This window comes from Scyliorhinus torazame, chromosome 24 (assembly GCF_047496885.1).
Source record: "Scyliorhinus torazame isolate Kashiwa2021f chromosome 24, sScyTor2.1, whole genome shotgun sequence".
Classification (NCBI taxonomy): domain Eukaryota; kingdom Metazoa; phylum Chordata; class Chondrichthyes; order Carcharhiniformes; family Scyliorhinidae; genus Scyliorhinus; species Scyliorhinus torazame.
Window position 1 is genome coordinate 26,445,558 of NC_092730.1, and position 19,646 is coordinate 26,465,203.

General features: G+C 59.1%; 1 protein-coding gene across 1 annotated transcript in view; it reads right to left on the reverse strand.

The window, feature by feature from the left end:
- The window catches only part of naaladl1 (N-acetylated alpha-linked acidic dipeptidase like 1), a 244,534-nt gene that overhangs the window by 13,315 nt on the left and 211,573 nt on the right, over positions 1-19,646 (reverse strand). Inside the window, 2 exon segments of the mRNA XM_072489482.1 lie at positions 2,677-2,850; positions 10,472-10,553. Of these exon segments, the coding sequence (XP_072345583.1) occupies positions 2,677-2,850; positions 10,472-10,553 (256 nt within the window).

Below are 19,646 nucleotides of genomic sequence, written 5' to 3' on the forward strand. Positions count from 1 at the left end.
GGGGATTGGGATGTGTGGGGGGGCAGGGGGTGGATGGAGAGGGGGCTGTGTGGGGGTCAGTGGGTGGATGGAGATGGGGCTGTGTGCGGGGTCAGTGGGTGGATGGAGAGGGGGCTGCGTGCGGGGTCAGTGGGTGGATGGAGAGGGGGCTGTGTGGGGGGTCAGTGGGTGGATGGAGATGGGGCTGTGTGCGGGGTCAGTGGGTGGATGGAGAGGGGGCTGTGTGGGGGGTCGGTGGGTTGATGGGGAGGGTCTGTGTGGGGGGTCAGTGGGTGGATGGAGAGGGGGCTGTGTGGGGGGTCAGTGGGTGGATGGAGATGGGGCTGTGTGGGGGGTCAGTGGGTGGATGGAGATGGGGCTGTGTGGGGGGTCAGTGGGTGGATGGAGATGGGGCTGTGTGCGGGGTCAGTGGGTGGATGGAGAGGGGGCTGTGTGGGGGGTCGGTGGGTTGATGGGGAGGGGGCTGTGTGGGGGGGGGGGAGTGGGTGGATGGAGAGGGGGCTGTGTGGGGGGTCAGTGGGTGGATGGAGAGGGGGCTGTGTGGGGGGTCAGTGGGTGGATGGAGAGGGGGCTGTGTGGGGGGTCAGTGGGCGGATGGAGAGGGGGCTGTGGGGGGTGGAGTGGGTGGATGGAGAGGGGGCTGTGTGGGGGGTGGAGTGGGTGGATGGAGAGGGGGGCTGTGTGGGGGGGCAGTGGGTGGATGGGGAGGGGGCTGTGTAGGGGGGGGAGTGGGTGGCTGGTGAGGGGGCTGTGTGGGGGGCAGTGGGTGGATGGGGAGGGGGCTGTGTGGGGGCAGTGGGTGGATGGGGAGGGGGCTGTGTGGGGGGGGGAGTGGGTGGATGGAGAGGGGGCTGTGTGGGGGGCAGTGGGTGGATGGAGAGGGGGGCTGTGTGGGGGGGGGAGTGGGTGGATGGGGAGGGGGCTGTGTGGGGGGGAGTGGCTGGATGGGGAGGGGCTGTGTGGGGGGGTCAGTGGGTGGATGGGGAGGGGGCTGTGTGGGGGGGGGGGGGAGTGGGTGGATGGAGAGGGGGCTGTGTGGGGGGGGAGTGGGTGGATGGAGAGGGGGCTGTGTGAGGGGTCGGTGGGTGGATGGAGAGGGGGCTGTGTGGGGGGGGAGTGGGTGGATGGAGAGGGGCTGTGTGGGGGATCAGTGGGTGGGTGGGGAGGGGGCTGTGTGGGGGTCAGTGGGTGGATGGAGAGGTGGCTGTATGGGGGGGGGAGTGGGTGGATGGGGAGGGGGATGTGTGGGGGGTCAGTGGGCGGATGGGGAGTGGGATGTGGGGGGGCAGTGGGTGGATGAGGAGGGGGATGTGTGGGGGGGCAGTGGGTGGATGGGGAGGGGGCTGTATGGGGGGGGAGTGGGTGGATGGGGAGGGGGATGTGCGGGGGGGGAGTGGGTGGATGGGGATGTGTGGGGGGTCAGTGGGCGGATGGAGATGGGGCTGTGTGGGGGGTCAGTGGGTGGATGGAGATGGGGCTGTGTGCGGGGGTCAGTGGGTGGATGGAGAGGGGGCTGCGTGCGGGGTCAGTGGGTGGATGGAGAGGGGGGCTGTGTGGGGGGTCGGTGGGTTGATGGGGAGGGGGCTGTGTGGGGGGTCAGTGGGTGGATGGAGAGGGGGCTGTGTGGGGGGTCAGTGGGCGGATGGAGAGGGGGCTGTGGGGGGTGGAGTGGGTGGATGGAGAGGGGGCTGTGTGGGGGGTGGAGTGGGTGGATGGAGAGGGGGCTGTGTGGGGGGGCAGTGGGTGGATGGGGAGGGGGCTGTGTAGGGGGGGGAGTGGGTGGCTGGTGAGGGGGCTGTGTGGGGGGGGCAGTGGGTGGATGGAGAGGGGGCTGTGTGGGGGGTGGAGTGGGTGGATGGAGAGGGGGCTGTGTGGGGGGTCAGTGGGTGGATGGGGAGGGGGCTGTGTGGGGGGTCAGTGGGTGGATGGGGAGGGGGCTGTGTGGGGGGGCAGTGGGTGGATGGAGAGGGTGCTGTGTGGGGGGTCAGTGGGCGGATGGAGAGGGGGCTGTGTGGGGGGTGGAGTGGGTGGATGGAGAGGGGGCTGTGTGGGGGGTCGGTGGGTGGATGGGGAGGGGGCTGTGTGGGGGGGGCAGTGGGTGGATGGAGAGGGGGCTGTGTGGGGGGGGGTGAGTGGGTGGATGGAGAGGGGGCTGTGTGGGGGGGGAGTGGGTGGATGGGGAGGGGGCTGTGTGGGGGGTCGGTGGGTGGATGGGGAGGGGGCTGTGTGGGGGGGCAGTGGGTGGATGGAGAGGGTGCTGTGTGGGGGGGGGGGAGTGGGCGGATGGAGAGGGGGCTGTGTGGGGGGGCAGTGGGTGGATGGAGAGGGGGCTGTGTGGGGGGGGGGGGAGTGGGTGGCAGGTGAGGGGGCTGTGTGGTGGGTGGAGTGGGTGGATGGAGAGGGGGCTGTGTGGGGGGTCGGTGGGTGGATGGGGAGGGGGCTCTGTGGGGGGGGCAGTGGGTGGATGGAGAGGGGGCTGTGTAGGGGGGGAGTGGGTGGCTGGTGAGGGGGCTGTGTGGGGGGTGGAGTGGGTGGCTGGTGAGGGGGCTGTGTGGGGAGGCAGTGGGTGGATGGAGAGGGGGCTGTGTGGGGGGGGCAGTGGGTGGATGGAACTATGTGTGGAGGACAGGGGCTGGATAGCCAGGGGGTTGCACATTCTGATACAGTGATAGTCACCCAGGGAGATGTTGTGTTGGTTGAGCACCGTGAGGAAGTTCTCCTTTGCCGTCTGGTAGAGCCGATCGACGGCCTCGCTGTAGTCTCTGATGTTGAAGGGGAGGATCGCACTGTCAGCCAGACGCAGCAACACATTCCCAGCCGTCCTACCCACTGTCTGATGGCTGGTGAAACCTGTAGGAAGGGGGTGGAGAGCGACCAGGTGAGTGTGGGGTATTTAACCATACGTGTAGTGTGCACTGACACACATGGCACAGTGGGGGTGGGGGCTAACAATAAAGGAGCAAATTGGTGCTGGGGGCAAATCACTTTATTGTCACAAGTAGGCTTACATTAACGCTGCAATGACGTTACTGTGAAAAGCTCCTAGTCGCCACACTCTGGCGCCTGTTCAGGTACACGGAGGGAGAATTCGTCTTTGGACTGTGGGAGGAAACCGGAGCACCCGGACGAATCCCACGCAGACACAGGGAGTACATGCAGACTCCGCACAGTGTCCCAGCGGGGAATCGAACCTGGGACCCTGGTGCTGTGAAGACACAGTGCTAGCCACTTGTGCTACCGTGCTGCCCTTTGATATTTTCCTTGAACATACTCGGTGATGGAGTCATATCTCATCAATCTTAATCTGAAGCCCTGGATTCTGGGCGGCATCTTTGCAGTTCATTTCAGGTTCAGAAGCGGTGACTCGTGGCTTATGGTCTGCATCAACATTTTTTCACACGGCCAAAATGCTACCAAAGTGTATTTTCCAATCGTGGCATATCTTTGCTCTGTTTCTGTTAGAGGCTTAGTAGACTGGACTATGCTTGCTGTCTCTCTGCACTTGAAATAAAATTGCTCCCCAACCTGTAGGCGAAGCATGCGCTGCCACCATGATCGGTGATTCTGGACTGTAACGAGCCAAGACTTCAGAAGAGATGTAAAAGTTGTTTGTCATGTGAGAGTACGTTTAAGAAGTGGGGTGTTTTTCATAGAATAGCTGCAGTGGGTGTACCTTTAAGAAATGGGTGTTTAGTACGGCAGTGATGTCAGAGTGTGGGTGGAGCTGGGCTGTCTGTCAGCTTTTTACTTTCGCTTTGGGCTCGCAGCTACAGGGCGTGTTTCGTTTAGTTTTGGAGACAAAGCAAGCAGCTGTAAGGATCTCTGCAGGCTACAGACTGACATCAGCTCATTTGGTGATTTCAAAGTGATACATGTCTCAGTAGAGAAGTTAAACCTGATGTCTTTCTGTAAAAGTTTTTTTTTGTCTTCTGGATGTTGCAAACAAAGAACAAAGAAATGTACAGCACAGGAACAGGCCCTTCGGCCCTCCAAGCCCGTGCCGACCATACTGCCCGACTAAACTACAATCTTCTACACTTCCTGGGTCCGTATCCTTCTATTCCCATCCTATTCATATATTTGTCAAGATGCCCCTTAAATGTCCCTATCGTCCCTGCTTCCACTACCACCTCCGGTAGTGAGATCCAGGCACCCACTACCCTCTGTGTAAAAAACGTGTCTCGTACATCTACTCTAAACCTTGCCCCTCTCACCTTAAACCTATGCCCCCTAGTAATTGACCCCTCTACCCTGGGGAAAAGCCTCTGACTATCCACTCTGTCTATGCCCCTCATAATTTTGTATACCTCTATCAGGTCGCCCCTCAACCTCCTTCGTTCCAGTGAGAACAAACCGAGTTTATTCAATCGCTCCTCATAGCTTATGCCCTCCATACCAGGCAACATTCTGGTAAATCTCTTCTGCACCCTCTCTAAAGCCTCCACATCCTTCTGGTAGTGTGGCGACCAGAATTGAACACTATACTCCAAGTGTGGCCTAACTAAGGTTCTATACAGCTGCAACATGACTTGCCAATTCTTATACTCAATGCCCCGGCCAATGAAGGCAAGCATGCCGTATGCCTTCTTGACTACCTTCTCCACCTGTGTTGCCCCTTTCAATGACCTGTGGACCTGTACTCCTAGATCTCTTTGACTTTCAATACTCTTGAGGGTTCTACCATTCACTGTATATTCCCTACCTGCATTAGCCCTTCCAAAATGCATTACAAGGAAAGATTAAGAATTACTTTTAGAGTACTGTATTCTTTGGGGAATTTATTGGTGTTGAGATGTTTACTGTGGGTTTAGAAAGGGTTAACTGGTTTCATAAATAAACAATATTTTAATTTAAAAGCACTGTGGGTTTCTGTTGCATCACACCTGCAGAGTGTGCTCCCATAACCACAATCTATTAAAAGTTGTGGGTCAGGTGAACTCCATGTTACACTCTGGGGTTCTCTAAATTTGGCCCGTACCATAATCCTTTCAAAAACATTTTGCGGGTCCATTTTCCAGCATCACTGTTGACTCTGTCCCAAGGGCTTGGGAACATGGGGCAAATTTGAAAGGTACTAGCCCTCTTGGTTGACCATCCCCAGGAATTATTGACGGTAGTTATGTTGCTGGGTTGGGAGAATTTCTCCGGTTACTTTGTGGATCAACTGTGATTCCACAGGCTTGTACAACGTGACCTCGAAACATGATCATCGGTTTGGCGAACTCACATTTGCATTGAAGGTCAGGCCTGCTTCCTGGTAGGACCCTCAGGACTGCTCTGAATCGGCGATCATGCTCTCCTCTTGTGGAGCCATGTGTAAGTATGTTGGCCAAGTGGCCATATGCCTTCTAGGGTGAGAGACGTTTTCTGGAAATGTTTTGGAGCGGACGCTATTCCAAAGAGTGATCGATTGGAACAATGAGGACCAAATGGCGTTAATCATGTGGTCAGCGATCTGGATTCTTTGCCCGGAAGCGATGCCAAACACCACTGTTCGCGCCGAATTTGGCAAATAGAATATTCTTGGCTAGTTTGGCAAGACTCTTATCCATTGTAGCCATGGGGTGACTCTCACATTCCACCGAGCTGTTTATGAGTGACACGGCAGCACAGTGGTTAGCACTGTTGCTTCACAGCTCCAGGGTCCCAGGTTCGATTCCCGGCTTGGGTCACTGTCTGTGCGGAGTCTGCACGTTCTCCCCAGTGTCTGCGTGGGTTTCCTCCGGGCGCTCCGGTTTGCTCCCACAAGTCCCGAAAGACGTGCTTGTTAGATGAATTGGACATTGTGAATTCTCCCTCCGTGTACCTGAACAGGCGCCGGAGTGTGGCGACTAGGAGCTTTTCACAGTAACGTCATTGCAGCGTTAATGTAAGCCTACTTGTGACAATAAAGGTTATTATTATTATAACTATTACAGCGATAAAAGCACTCAAATGTCAAGGTTGTCAAAGTTTTCTTGGTGGGCTTCAATTGGGGCGCGCTTTCTCTCTTGTGGCCCGCAAACCGACTCGTCTCGGTTCTTCGCCACGAACCAAAGCCCAAATCTGTTTCCGGAGTTCCGTTTGCCTTGCAATCTGTGCAGCTTTGACACACGGTGTACCCTGTCTTATCTGCTCATCTGTAAGATATCTGATAATGCTTTGGCTAGGACCTTGAATACAACTTTGGCGCAAATCAGCTCGTCCCTGAAGATTCCTCAGCCCCAGCTCGCGGATGAACAAGTCCACCCCGCCACCTGGTCTTTTTCTCCTTGTTGTCAACTTTGTTGCCCTCCGTTACTAAATTCTGATGGATGCAGAACTTCTTCGTCAGAAACTGAACCTTCAACCCCCTGCCTTGCTGTCATGTCATCAGTGTGAGACCCGACTGCATACAGTGGTGTACTGACCCGGCATATTGCCGGAGCAGTGAACCGTTTTCCTCTCCAGTTCTGGGCCTTCATTTTTCCAAGATGGTGACAGTGTGGATTCTGTGCTGCCAGTAACAACCCCCCCCCCCCCGCCCCCCCCTCCCCACCCCCCCCCCCCCCCCCCCCCCCCCCGCAACTGTCCCTACTTTGGGCCTGTGCTTGGCTGCTATCTGAACTCTCCGTCTGTCTCCTCGCTTGCGCCTGCTGCCCTCGCTAAGTTCCAAAGTCTTGGTGAGGCTTAATTTTATTTGTTCTTTGGCCCTTTCTTACAAGGACCTGTTTTCTACCCAGCCCTGTAGCTTCTTTTTTCGAGGTTTGCCGGGTCTTTGACTGGCTGTCCGCTGCCACCATGTTTTATTTTGTGGTCGGGGTCTGAATTTGGGGACTGTCTATTCTCCCAAAGTATGCCACCCAAGACTGTAGTTTATCAAAAACATTGCTCTTTATTTGCGGTTAGTATTTACACATTTGGACCTCCATATGAGGTGGGAAATTCTCCTCCTTCCAGATCATACTTACATCTCGCTCTTACATCAGCCTCAGGTACGTTAATGTTACTCTAAACCTTTAACCACCCAGAATGTCGTGGAATGCTTCACCTCCAATGAAGGACTTTGTTGGAGCATCATCGCTGTGGCAATGCAGGAAGTGTAGCAGCAAGCTCACACAGCCAGAGCAGTGATAATGACGAAGATCACCAGTTTCAATGACAGGCAACATATTGGTCAACACACAGGAGTGAATTCCATTGTTCCCCTTCCAATACAAAGACATTCCCTCAGTACTGACCCTCCGACAGTGCGGCACTCCCTCAGTACTGACCCTCTGACAGTGCAGCACTCCCTCACTACTGACCCTCTGACAGTGCAGCACTCCCTCAGTACTGACCCTCTGACAGTGCAGCACTCCCTCAGTACTGACCCTCTGACAGTGCGGCACTCCCTCAGTACTGACCCTCTGACAGTGCTGCACTCCCTCAGTACTGACCCTCTGACAGTGCGGCACTCCCTCAGTACTGACCCTCTGACAGTGCAGCACTCCCTCAGTACTGACCCTCTGACAGTGCGGCACTCCCTCAGTACTGACCCTCTGACAGTGCGGCACTCCCTCAGTACTGACCCTCTGACAGTGCAGCACTCCCTCAGTACTGACCCTCTGACAGTGCAGCATTCCCTCAGTACTGACTCTCTGACAGTGCTGCACTCCCTCAGTACTGACCCTCTGACAGTGCTGCACTCCCTCAGTACTGACCCTCTGACAGTGCTGCACTCCCTCAGTACTGACCCTCTGACAGTGCTGCACTCCCTCAGTACTGACCCTCTGACAGTGCGGCACTCCCTCAGTACTGGCCCTCTGACAGTGCAGCACTCCCTCAGTACTGACCCTCTGACAGTGCAGCACTCCCTCAGTACTGACCCTCTGACAGTGCGGCGCTCCCTCACTACTGACCCTCTGACAGTGCGGCACTCCCTCACTACTGACCCTCTGACAGTGCGGCACTCCCTCTATACTGACCCTCTGACAGTGCAGCACTCCCTCAGTACTGACCCTCTGACAGTGCGGCACTCCCTCAGTACTGACCCTCTGACAGTGCAGCACTCCCTCAGTACTGACCCTCTGACAGTGCGGCTCTCCCTCAGTACTGACCCTCTGACAGTGCGGCACTCCCTCTATACTGACCCTCTGACAGTGCAGCACTCCCTCAGTACTGACCCTCTGACAGTGCGGCTCTCCCTCAGTACTGACCCTCTGACAGTGCAGCACTCCCTCAGTACTGACCCTCTGACAGTGCGGCACTCCCTCAGTACTGACCCTCTCACAGTGCAGCACTCCCTCAGTACTGACCCTCTCACAGTGCAGCACTCCCTCAGTACTGACCCTCTGACAGTGCAGCACTCCCTCAGTACTGACCCTCTGACAGTGCGGCGCTCCCTCAGTACTGACCCTCTGACAGTGCGGCACTCCCTCACTACTGACCCTCTGACAGTGCGGCACTCCCTCTATACTGACCCTCTGACAGTGCAGCACTCCCTCAGTACTGACCCTCTGACAGTGCGGCACTCCCTCAGTACTGACGCTCTGACAGTGCAGCACTCCCTCAGTACTGACCCTCTGACAGTGCGGCACTCCCTCAGTACTGACCCTCTCACAGTGCAGCACTCCCTCAGTACTGACCCTCTGACAGTGCGGCACTCCCTCAGTACTGACCCTCTGACAGTGCAGCACTCCCTCAATACTGACCCTCTCACAGTGCAGCACTCCCTCAGTACTGACCCTCTGACAGTGCGGCACTCCCTCAGTACTGACCCTCTCACAGTGCAGCACTCCCTCAGTACTGACCCTCTGACAGTGCGGCGCTCCCTCAGTACTGACCCTCTGACAGCGCTGCGTTCCCTCAGTACTGACCCTCTGACAGCGCTGCACTCCCTCAGTACTGACCCTCTGACAGTGCAGCCCTCCCTCAGTACTGACCCTCTGACAGTGCAGCACTCCCTCAGTACTGACCCTCTGACAGTGCGGCACTCCCTCAGTACTGACCCTCTCACAGTGCAGCGCTCCCTCAGTACTGACCCTCTGACAGTGCAGCACTCCCTCAGTACTGACTCTCTGACAGTGCGGCACTCCCTCAGTACTGACCCTCTGACAGTGCGGCACTCCCTCAGTACTGACCCTCTGACAGTGCAGCACTCCCTCAGTACTGACCCTCTGACAGTGCGGCACTCCCTCAGTACTGACCCTCTGACAGTGCGGCACTCCCTCAGTACTGACCCTAGACAGTGCGGCACTCCCTCAGTACTGACCCTCTGACAGAGCGGCACTCCCTCAGCACTGACCCTCTGACAGTGCGGCACTCCCTCAGTACTGACCCTCTGACAGTGCGGCACTCCCTCAGCACTGACCCTCTGACAGTGCAGCACTCCCTCAGTACTGACCCTCTGACAGTGCAGCACTCCCTCAGTACTGACCCTCTGACAGTGCGGCACTCCCTCAGTACTGACCCTCTGACAGTGCGGCACTCCCTCAGTACTGACCCTCTGACAGTGCGGCACTCCCACAGTACTGACCCTCTGACAGCGCGGCACTCCCTCAGGACTGACCCTCTGACAGTGCGGCACTCCCTCAGTACTGACCCTCTGACAGTGCGGCACTCCCTCAGTACTGACCCTCTGACAGTGCGGCACTCCCACAGTACTGACCCTCTGACAGTGCAGCAGTCCCTCAGTACTGACCCTCACACAGTGCAGCACTCCCTCAGTACTGACCCTCTGACAGTGCAGCACTCCCTCAGTACTGACCCTCTGACAGTGCGGCGCTCCCTCAGTACTGACCCTCTGACAGTGCGGCACTCCCTCAGTACTGACCCTCTGACAGTGCAGCACTCCCTCAGTACTGACCCTCTGACAGTGCGGCAATCCCTCAGTACTGACCCTCTGTCAGTGCAGCACTCCCTCAGTACTGACCCTCTGACAGTGCGGCAATCCCTCAGTACTGACCCACTGACAGTGCAGCGCTCCCTCAGTACTGACACTGGGTGTGTCGATCTGGATTATGGGCTCTGGTGTGGGGAATGGGGCTCTACCCTCTGAGAGATACAGGCACAGGAGAAGATTGTCTGCGGCTTGCTAATGACACAGGAAAAGTTCATGAAAGTAAATGGACTGTGAGCAGAATTCTCCCTGTTGCTCCCGGGTCAGAGTGCGGCGAATGGCCACATGATGGGATTGCGGCCGCCAATTTGTCTTGGTGGACAGTCTGTTACCCCGTGAATATCAACTGGGGCCCTGGTTCATCTCCAAATGATGCTTCACGCCCCCTTTGGCCAGACCAGTGCCCACCTCTCTGACAAACCCTCTCGAGAAACAGCCACTGCTGCGGGAGAATGTTATTGATTCCACCCCTCAGCTGCTCCGACAGTGAGATCCACACTGGGGACCACACGTACGTCTCTGTCAACCCCACCCCACACCACCCAAAGCCGCTTCCTGCTCCCTCACCCACCCCCAGCGCTCTGAGCTGCTGCAGGTAGGGGCAGATTCACTGCCGTGGCGATGAACACGTACCTGGGTCGATGAAGCGAGAGGCGTAATGGAAGGTATCGTAGGCTGTGTGATAAGCAGGGTAGATTCGAGCTTTCGTTTTCGTCTTGGGGGAAGAAACAGAGTAGAATTTAGCGGAATGCATTCGGTAAAGGCACGGCGACACCGACAGAGACACGGCGACACCGACAGAGACACGGCGACACCGACAGAGACACGGCGACACCGACAGAGACGCGGAGACACCGACAGAGACAAGGTGACACCGACAGAGACACGGCGACACCGACAGAGACACGGACACACCGACAGAGACACGGAGACACCGACAGAGACACGGTGACACCGACAGAGACACGGCGACACCGACAGAGACACGGAGACACCGACAGAGACACGGAGACACCGACAGAGACACGGCGACACCGACAGAGACACGGACACACCGACAGAGACACGGAGACACCGACAGAGACACGGAGACACCGACAGAGACACGGCGACACCGACAGAGACACGGCGACACCGACAGAGACACGGAGACACCGACAGAGACACGGCGACACCGACAGAGACACGGAAACACCGACAGAGACACGGAGACACCGACAGAGACACGGCGACACCGACAGAGACACGGCGACACCGACAGAGACACGGAGACACCGACAGAGACACGGAGACACCGACAGAGACACGGCGACATCGACAGAGACACGGAGACACCGACAGAGACACGGAGACACCAACAGAGACACGGTGACACCGACAGAGACACGGTGACACCGACAGAGACACGGAGACACCGACAGAGACACGGCGACACCGACAGAGACGCGGCGACACCGACAGAGACGCGGAGACACCGACAGAGACACGGAGACACCGACAGAGACACGGCGACAGCGACAGAGACACGGCGACACCGACAGAGACACGGAGACACCGACAGAGACACGGAGACACCGACAGAGACACGGTGACACCGACAGAGACACGGAGACACCGACAGAGACACGGAGACACCGACAGAGACACGGCGACACCGACAGAGACACGGCGACACCGACAGAGACACGGAGACACCGACAGAGACACGGAGACACCGACAGAGACACGGAGACACCGACAGAGACACGGCGACACCGACAGAGACACGGCGACACCGACAGAGACACGGTGACACCGACAGAGACACGGAGACACCGACAGAGACACGGAGACACCGACAGAGACACGGAGACACCGACAGAGACACGGAGACACCGACAGAGACACGGCGACACCGACAGAGACACGGCGACACCGACAGAGACACCGACAGAGACACGGAGACACCGACAGAGACACGGAGACACCGACAGAGACACGGAGACACCGACAGAGACACGGAGACACCGACAGAGACACGGAGACACCGACAGAGACACGGCGACACCGACAGAGACAGGGAGACACCGACAGAGACACGGTGACACTGACAGAGACACCGACAGAGACACGGAGACACCGACAGAGACACGGAGACACCGACAGAGACACGGCGACACCGACAGAGACACGGTGACACCGACAGAGACACGGAGACACCGACAGAGACACGGAGACACCGACAGAGACACGGAGACACCGACAGAGACACGGTGACACCGACAGAGACACGGAGACACCGACAGAGACACGGTGACACCGATAGAGACACGGAGACACCGACAGAGACACGGAGACACCGACAGAGACACGGAGACACCGACAGAGACACGGCGACACCGGCAGAGACACGGAGACACCGACAGAGACACGGAAACACCGACAGAGACACGGCGACACCGGCAGAGACACGGAGACACCGGCAGAGACACGGAGACACCGACAGAGACACGGAGACACCGACATAGACACGGAGACACCGACAGAGACACGGAGACACCGACAGAGACACCGACAGAGACACGGCGACACCGACAGAGACACGGAGACACCGACAGAGACACGGAGACACCGACAGAGACACGGCGACACCGACAGAGACACGGCGACACCGACAGAGACACGGAGACACCGACAGAGACACGGACACACCGACAGAGACACGGAGACACCGACAGAGACACGGCGACACCGACAGAGACACGGAGACACCGACAGAGACACGGCGACACCGACAGAGACACGGAGACACCGACAGAGACACGGCGACACCGACAGAGACACGGCGACACCGACAGAGACACGGAGACACCGACCGAGACACGGTGACACCGACAGAGACACGGAGACACCGACAGAGACACGGAGACACCGACAGAGACACGGACACACCGACAGAGACACGGTGACACCGACAGAGACACGGAGACACCGACAGAGACACGGCGACACCGACAGAGACACGGCGACACCGACAGAGACACGGAGACACCGACAGAGACACGGAGACACCGACAGAGACACGGCGACACCGACAGAGACACGGAGACACCGACCGAGACACGGACACACCGACAGAGACACGGTGACACCGACAGAGACACGGCGACACCGACAGAGACACGGCGACACCGACAGAGACACGGCGACACCGACAGAGACACGGCGACACCGACCGAGACACGGAGACACCGACAGAGACACGGTGACACCGACAGAGACACGGAGACACCGACAGAGACACGGAGACACCGACAGAGACACGGAGACACCGACAGAGACACGGTGACACCGACAGAGACATGGAGACACCGACCGAGACACGGACACACCGACAGAGACACGGAGACACCGACAGAGACACGGAGACACCGACAGAAACACGGCGACACCGACAGAGACACGGCGACACCGACAGAGACACGGAGACACCGACAGAGACACTGTGACACCGACAGAGACACGGCGACACCGACAGAGACACGGCGACACCGACAGAGACACGGAGACACCGACAGAGACACGGAGACACCGACCGAGACACGGAGACACCGACCGAGACACGGAGACACCGACAGAGACACGGTGACACCGACAGAGACACGGAGACACCGACAGAGACACGGAGACACCGACAGAGACACGGTGACACCGACAGAGACACGGAGACACCGACCGAGACACGGAAACACCGACAGAGACACGGCGACACCGACAGAGACACGGAGACACCGACACGGCGACACCGACAGAGACACGGCGACACCGACAGAGACACGGAGACACCGACAGAGACACGGTGACTCCGACAGAGACACGGTGACACCGACAGAGACACGGCGACACCGACAGAGACACGGAGACACCGACAGAGACACGGTGACACTGACAGAGACACGGTGACTCCGACAGAGACACGGCGACACCGACAGAGACACGGTGACACCGACAGAGACACGGCGACACCGACAGAGACACGGCGACACCGACAGAGACACGGCGACACCGACAGAGACACGGAGACACCGACAGAGACACGGAGACACCGACAGAGACACGGTGACACCGCAGAGACACAGAGACACCGACCGAGACACGGTGACACCGACAGAGACACGGAGACACGGACAGAGACACGGAGACACCGACAGAGACACGGAGACACCGACAGAGACACGGAGACACCGACAGAGACACGGAGACACCGAGAGAGACACGGAGACACCGAAAGAGACACGGACAGAGACACGGTGACACCGACAGAGACACGGAGACACCGACAGAGACACGGAGACACCGACAGAGACACGGAGACACCGACCGAGACACGGTGACACCGACAGAGACACGGAGACACCGACAGAGACACGGAGACACCGAGAGAGACACGGCGACACCGACAGACACACGGAGATACCGACAGAGACACGGAGACACCGACAGAGACACGGTGACACCGACAGAGACACGGAGACACCGACAGAGACACGGAGACACCGACAGAGACACGGCGACACCGACAGAGACACCGACAGAGACACGGAGACACCGAGAGAGACACGGCGACACCGACAGAGACACGGAGACACCGACAGAGACACGGAGACACCGACAGAGACACGGTGACACCGACAGAGACACGGAGACACCGACAGAGACACGGTGACACCGACAGAGACACGGAGACACCGACAGAGACACGGCGACACCGACAGAGACACGGAGACACCGACAGAGACACGGTGACACCGACAGAGACACGGAGACACCGACAGAGACACGGAGACACCGACAGAGACACGGCGACACCGACAGAGACACGGTGACACCGACAGAGACACGGCGACACCGACAGAGACGCGGAGACACCGACAGAGACGCGGCGACACCGACAGAGACGCGGAGACACCGACAGAGACGCGGAGACACCGACAGAGACACGGAGACACCGACAGAGACACGGAGACACCGACAGAGACACGGAGACACCGACAGAGACACGGCGACACCGACAGAGACACGGAGACACCGACAGAGACACGGAGACACCGACAGAGACACGGAGACACCGACAGAGACACGGAGACACCGACAGAGACACGGAGACACCGACAGAGACACGGAGACACCGACAGAGACACGGAGACACCGACAGAGACACGGCGACACCGACAGAGACACGGACACACCGACAGAGACACGGAGACACCGACAGAGACACGGAGACACCGACAGAGACACGGCGACACCGACAGAGACACGGCGACACCGACAGAGACACGGAGACACCGACAGAGACACGGCGACACCGACAGAGACACGGAAACACCGACAGAGACACGGAGACACCGACAGAGACACGGCGACACCGACAGAGACACGGCGACACCGACAGAGACACGGAGACACCGACAGAGACACGGAGACACCGACAGAGACACGGCGACATCGACAGAGACACGGAGACACCGACAGAGACACGGAGACACCAACAGAGACACGGTGACACCGACAGAGACACGGTGACACCGACAGAGACACGGAGACACCGACAGAGACACGGCGACACCGACAGAGACGCGGCGACACCGACAGAGACGCGGAGACACCGACAGAGACACGGAGACACCGACAGAGACACGGCGACAGCGACAGAGACACGGCGACACCGACAGAGACACGGAGACACCGACAGAGACACGGAGACACCGACAGAGACACGGTGACACCGACAGAGACACGGAGACACCGACAGAGACACGGAGACACCGACAGAGACACGGAGACACCGACAGAGACACGGCGACACCGACAGAGACACGGCGACACCGACAGAGACACGGAGACACCGACAGAGACACGGAGACACCGACAGAGACACGGAGACACCGACAGAGACACGGCGACACCGACAGAGACACGGCGACACCGACAGAGACACGGTGACACCGACAGAGACACGGAGACACCGACAGAGACACGGAGACACCGACAGAGACACGGAGACACCGACAGAGACACGGAGACACCGACAGAGACACGGCGACACCGACAGAGACACGGCGACACCGACAGAGACACCGACAGAGACACGGAGACACCGACAGAGACACGGAGACACCGACAGAGACACGGAGACACCGACAGAGACACGGAGACACCGACAGAGACACGGCGACACCGACAGAGACAGGGAGACACCGACAGAGACACGGTGACACTGACAGAGACACCGACAGAGACACGGAGACACCGACAGAGACACGGAGACACCGACAGAGACACGGCGACACCGACAGAGACACGGTGACACCGACAGAGACACGGAGACACCGACAGAGACACGGAGACACCGACAGAGACACGGAGACACCGACAGAGACACGGTGACACCGACAGAGACACGGAGACACCGACAGAGACACGGTGACACCGATAGAGACACGGAGACACCGACAGAGACACGGAGACACCGACAGAGACACGGAGACACCGACAGAGACACGGCGACACCGGCAGAGACACGGAGACACCGACAGAGACACGGAAACACCGACAGAGACACGGCGACACCGGCAGAGACACGGAGACACCGGCAGAGACACGGAGACACCGACAGAGACACGGAGACACCGACATAGACACGGAGACACCGACAGAGACACGGAGACACCGACAGAGACACCGACAGAGACACGGCGACACCGACAGAGACACGGAGACACCGACAGAGACACGGAGACACCGACAGAGACACGGCGACACCGACAGAGACACGGCGACACCGACAGAGACACGGAGACACCGACAGAGACACGGACACACCGACAGAGACACGGAGACACCGACAGAGACACGGCGACACCGACAGAGACACGGAGACACCGACAGAGACACGGCGACACCGACAGAGACACGGAGACACCGACAGAGACACGGCGACACCGACAGAGACACGGCGACACCGACAGAGACACGGAGACACCGACCGAGACACGGTGACACCGACAGAGACACGGAGACACCGACAGAGACACGGAGACACCGACAGAGACACGGACACACCGACAGAGACACGGTGACACCGACAGAGACACGGAGACACCGACAGAGACACGGCGACACCGACAGAGACACGGCGACACCGACAGAGACACGGAGACACCGACAGAGACACGGAGACACCGACAGAGACACGGCGACACCGACAGAGACACGGAGACACCGACCGAGACACGGACACACCGACAGAGACACGGTGACACCGACAGAGACACGGCGACACCGACAGAGACACGGCGACACCGACAGAGACACGGCGACACCGACAGAGACACGGCGACACCGACCGAGACACGGAGACACCGACAGAGACACGGTGACACCGACAGAGACACGGAGACACCGACAGAGACACGGAGACACCGACAGAGACACGGAGACACCGACAGAGACACGGTGACACCGACAGAGACACGGAGACACCGACCGAGACACGGACACACCGACAGAGACACGGAGACACCGACAGAGACACGGAGACACCGACAGAAACACGGCGACACCGACAGAGACACGGCGACACCGACAGAGACACGGAGACACCGACAGAGACACTGTGACACCGACAGAGACACGGCGACACCGACAGAGACACGGCGACACCGACAGAGACACGGAGACACCGACAGAGACACGGAGACACCGACCGAGACACGGAGACACCGACCGAGACACGGAGACACCGACAGAGACACGGTGACACCGACAGAGACACGGAGACACCGACAGAGACACGGAGACACCGACAGAGACACGGTGACACCGACAGAGACACGGAGACACCGACCGAGACACGGAAACACCGACAGAGACACGGCGACACCGACAGAGACACGGAGACACCGACACGGCGACACCGACAGAGACACGGCGACACCGACAGAGACACGGAGACACCGACAGAGACACGGTGACTCCGACAGAGACACGGTGACACCGACAGAGACACGGCGACACCGACAGAGACACGGAGACACCGACAGAGACACGGTGACACTGACAGAGACACGGTGACTCCGACAGAGACACGGCGACACCGACAGAGACACGGTGACACCGACAGAGACACGGCGACACCGACAGAGACACGGCGACACCGACAGAGACACGGCGACACCGACAGAGACACGGAGACACCGACAGAGACACGGAGACACCGACAGAGACACGGTGACACCGCAGAGACACAGAGACACCGACCGAGACACGGTGACACCGACAGAGACACGGAGACACGGACAGAGACACGGAGACACCGACAGAGACACGGAGACACCGACAGAGACACGGAGACACCGACAGAGACACGGAGACACCGAGAGAGACACGGAGACACCGAAAGAGACACGGACAGAGACACGGTGACACCGACAGAGACACGGAGACACCGACAGAGACACGGAGACACCGACAGAGACACGGAGACACCGACCGAGACACGGTGACACCGACAGAGACACGGAGACACCGACAGAGACACGGAGACACCGAGAGAGACACGGCGACACCGACAGACACACGGAGATACCGACAGAGACACGGAGACACCGACAGAGACACGGTGACACCGACAGAGACACGGAGACACCGACAGAGACACGGAGACACCGACAGAGACACGGCGACACCGACAGAGACACCGACAGAGACACGGAGACACCGAGAGAGACACGGCGACACCGACAGAGACACGGAGACACCGACAGAGACACGGAGACACCGACAGAGACACGGTGACACCGACAGAGACACGGAGACACCGACAGAGACACGGTGACACCGACAGAGACACGGAGACACCGACAGAGACACGGCGACACCGACAGAGACACGGAGACACCGACAGAGACACGGTGACACCGACAGAGACACGGAGACACCGACAGAGACACGGAGACACCGACAGAGACACGGCGACACCGACAGAGACACGGTGACACCGACAGAGACACGGCGACACCGACAGAGACGCGGAGACACCGACAGAGACGCGGCGACACCGACAGAGACGCGGAGACACCGACAGAGACGCGGAGACACCGACAGAGACACGGAGACACCGACAGAGACACGGAGACACCGACAGAGACACGGAGACACCGACAGAGACACGGCGACACCGACAGAGACACGGAGACACCGACAGAGACACGGAGACACCGACAGAGACACGGAGACACCGACAGAGACACGGAGACACCGACAGAGACACGGAGACACCGACAGAGACACGGAGACACCGACAGAGACACGGTGACACCGACAGAGACACGGAGACACCGACAGAGACACGGTGACACCGACAGAGACACGGAGACACCGACAGAGACACGGAGACACCGACAGAGACACGGAGACACCGACAGAGACACGGCGACACCGGCAGAGACACGGAGACACCGACAGAGACACGGAAACACCGACAGAGACACGGCGACACCGGCAGAGACACGGAGACACCGGCAGAGACACGGAGACACCGACAGAGACACGGAGACACCGACATAGACACGGAGACACCGACAGAGACACGGAGACACCGACAGAGACACGGAGACACCGACAGAGACACCGACAGAGACACGGCGACACCGACAGAGACACGGAGACACCGACAGAGACACGGAGACACCGACAGAGACACGGCGACACCGACAGAGACACGGCGACACCGACAGAGACACGGAGACACCGACAGAGACACGGA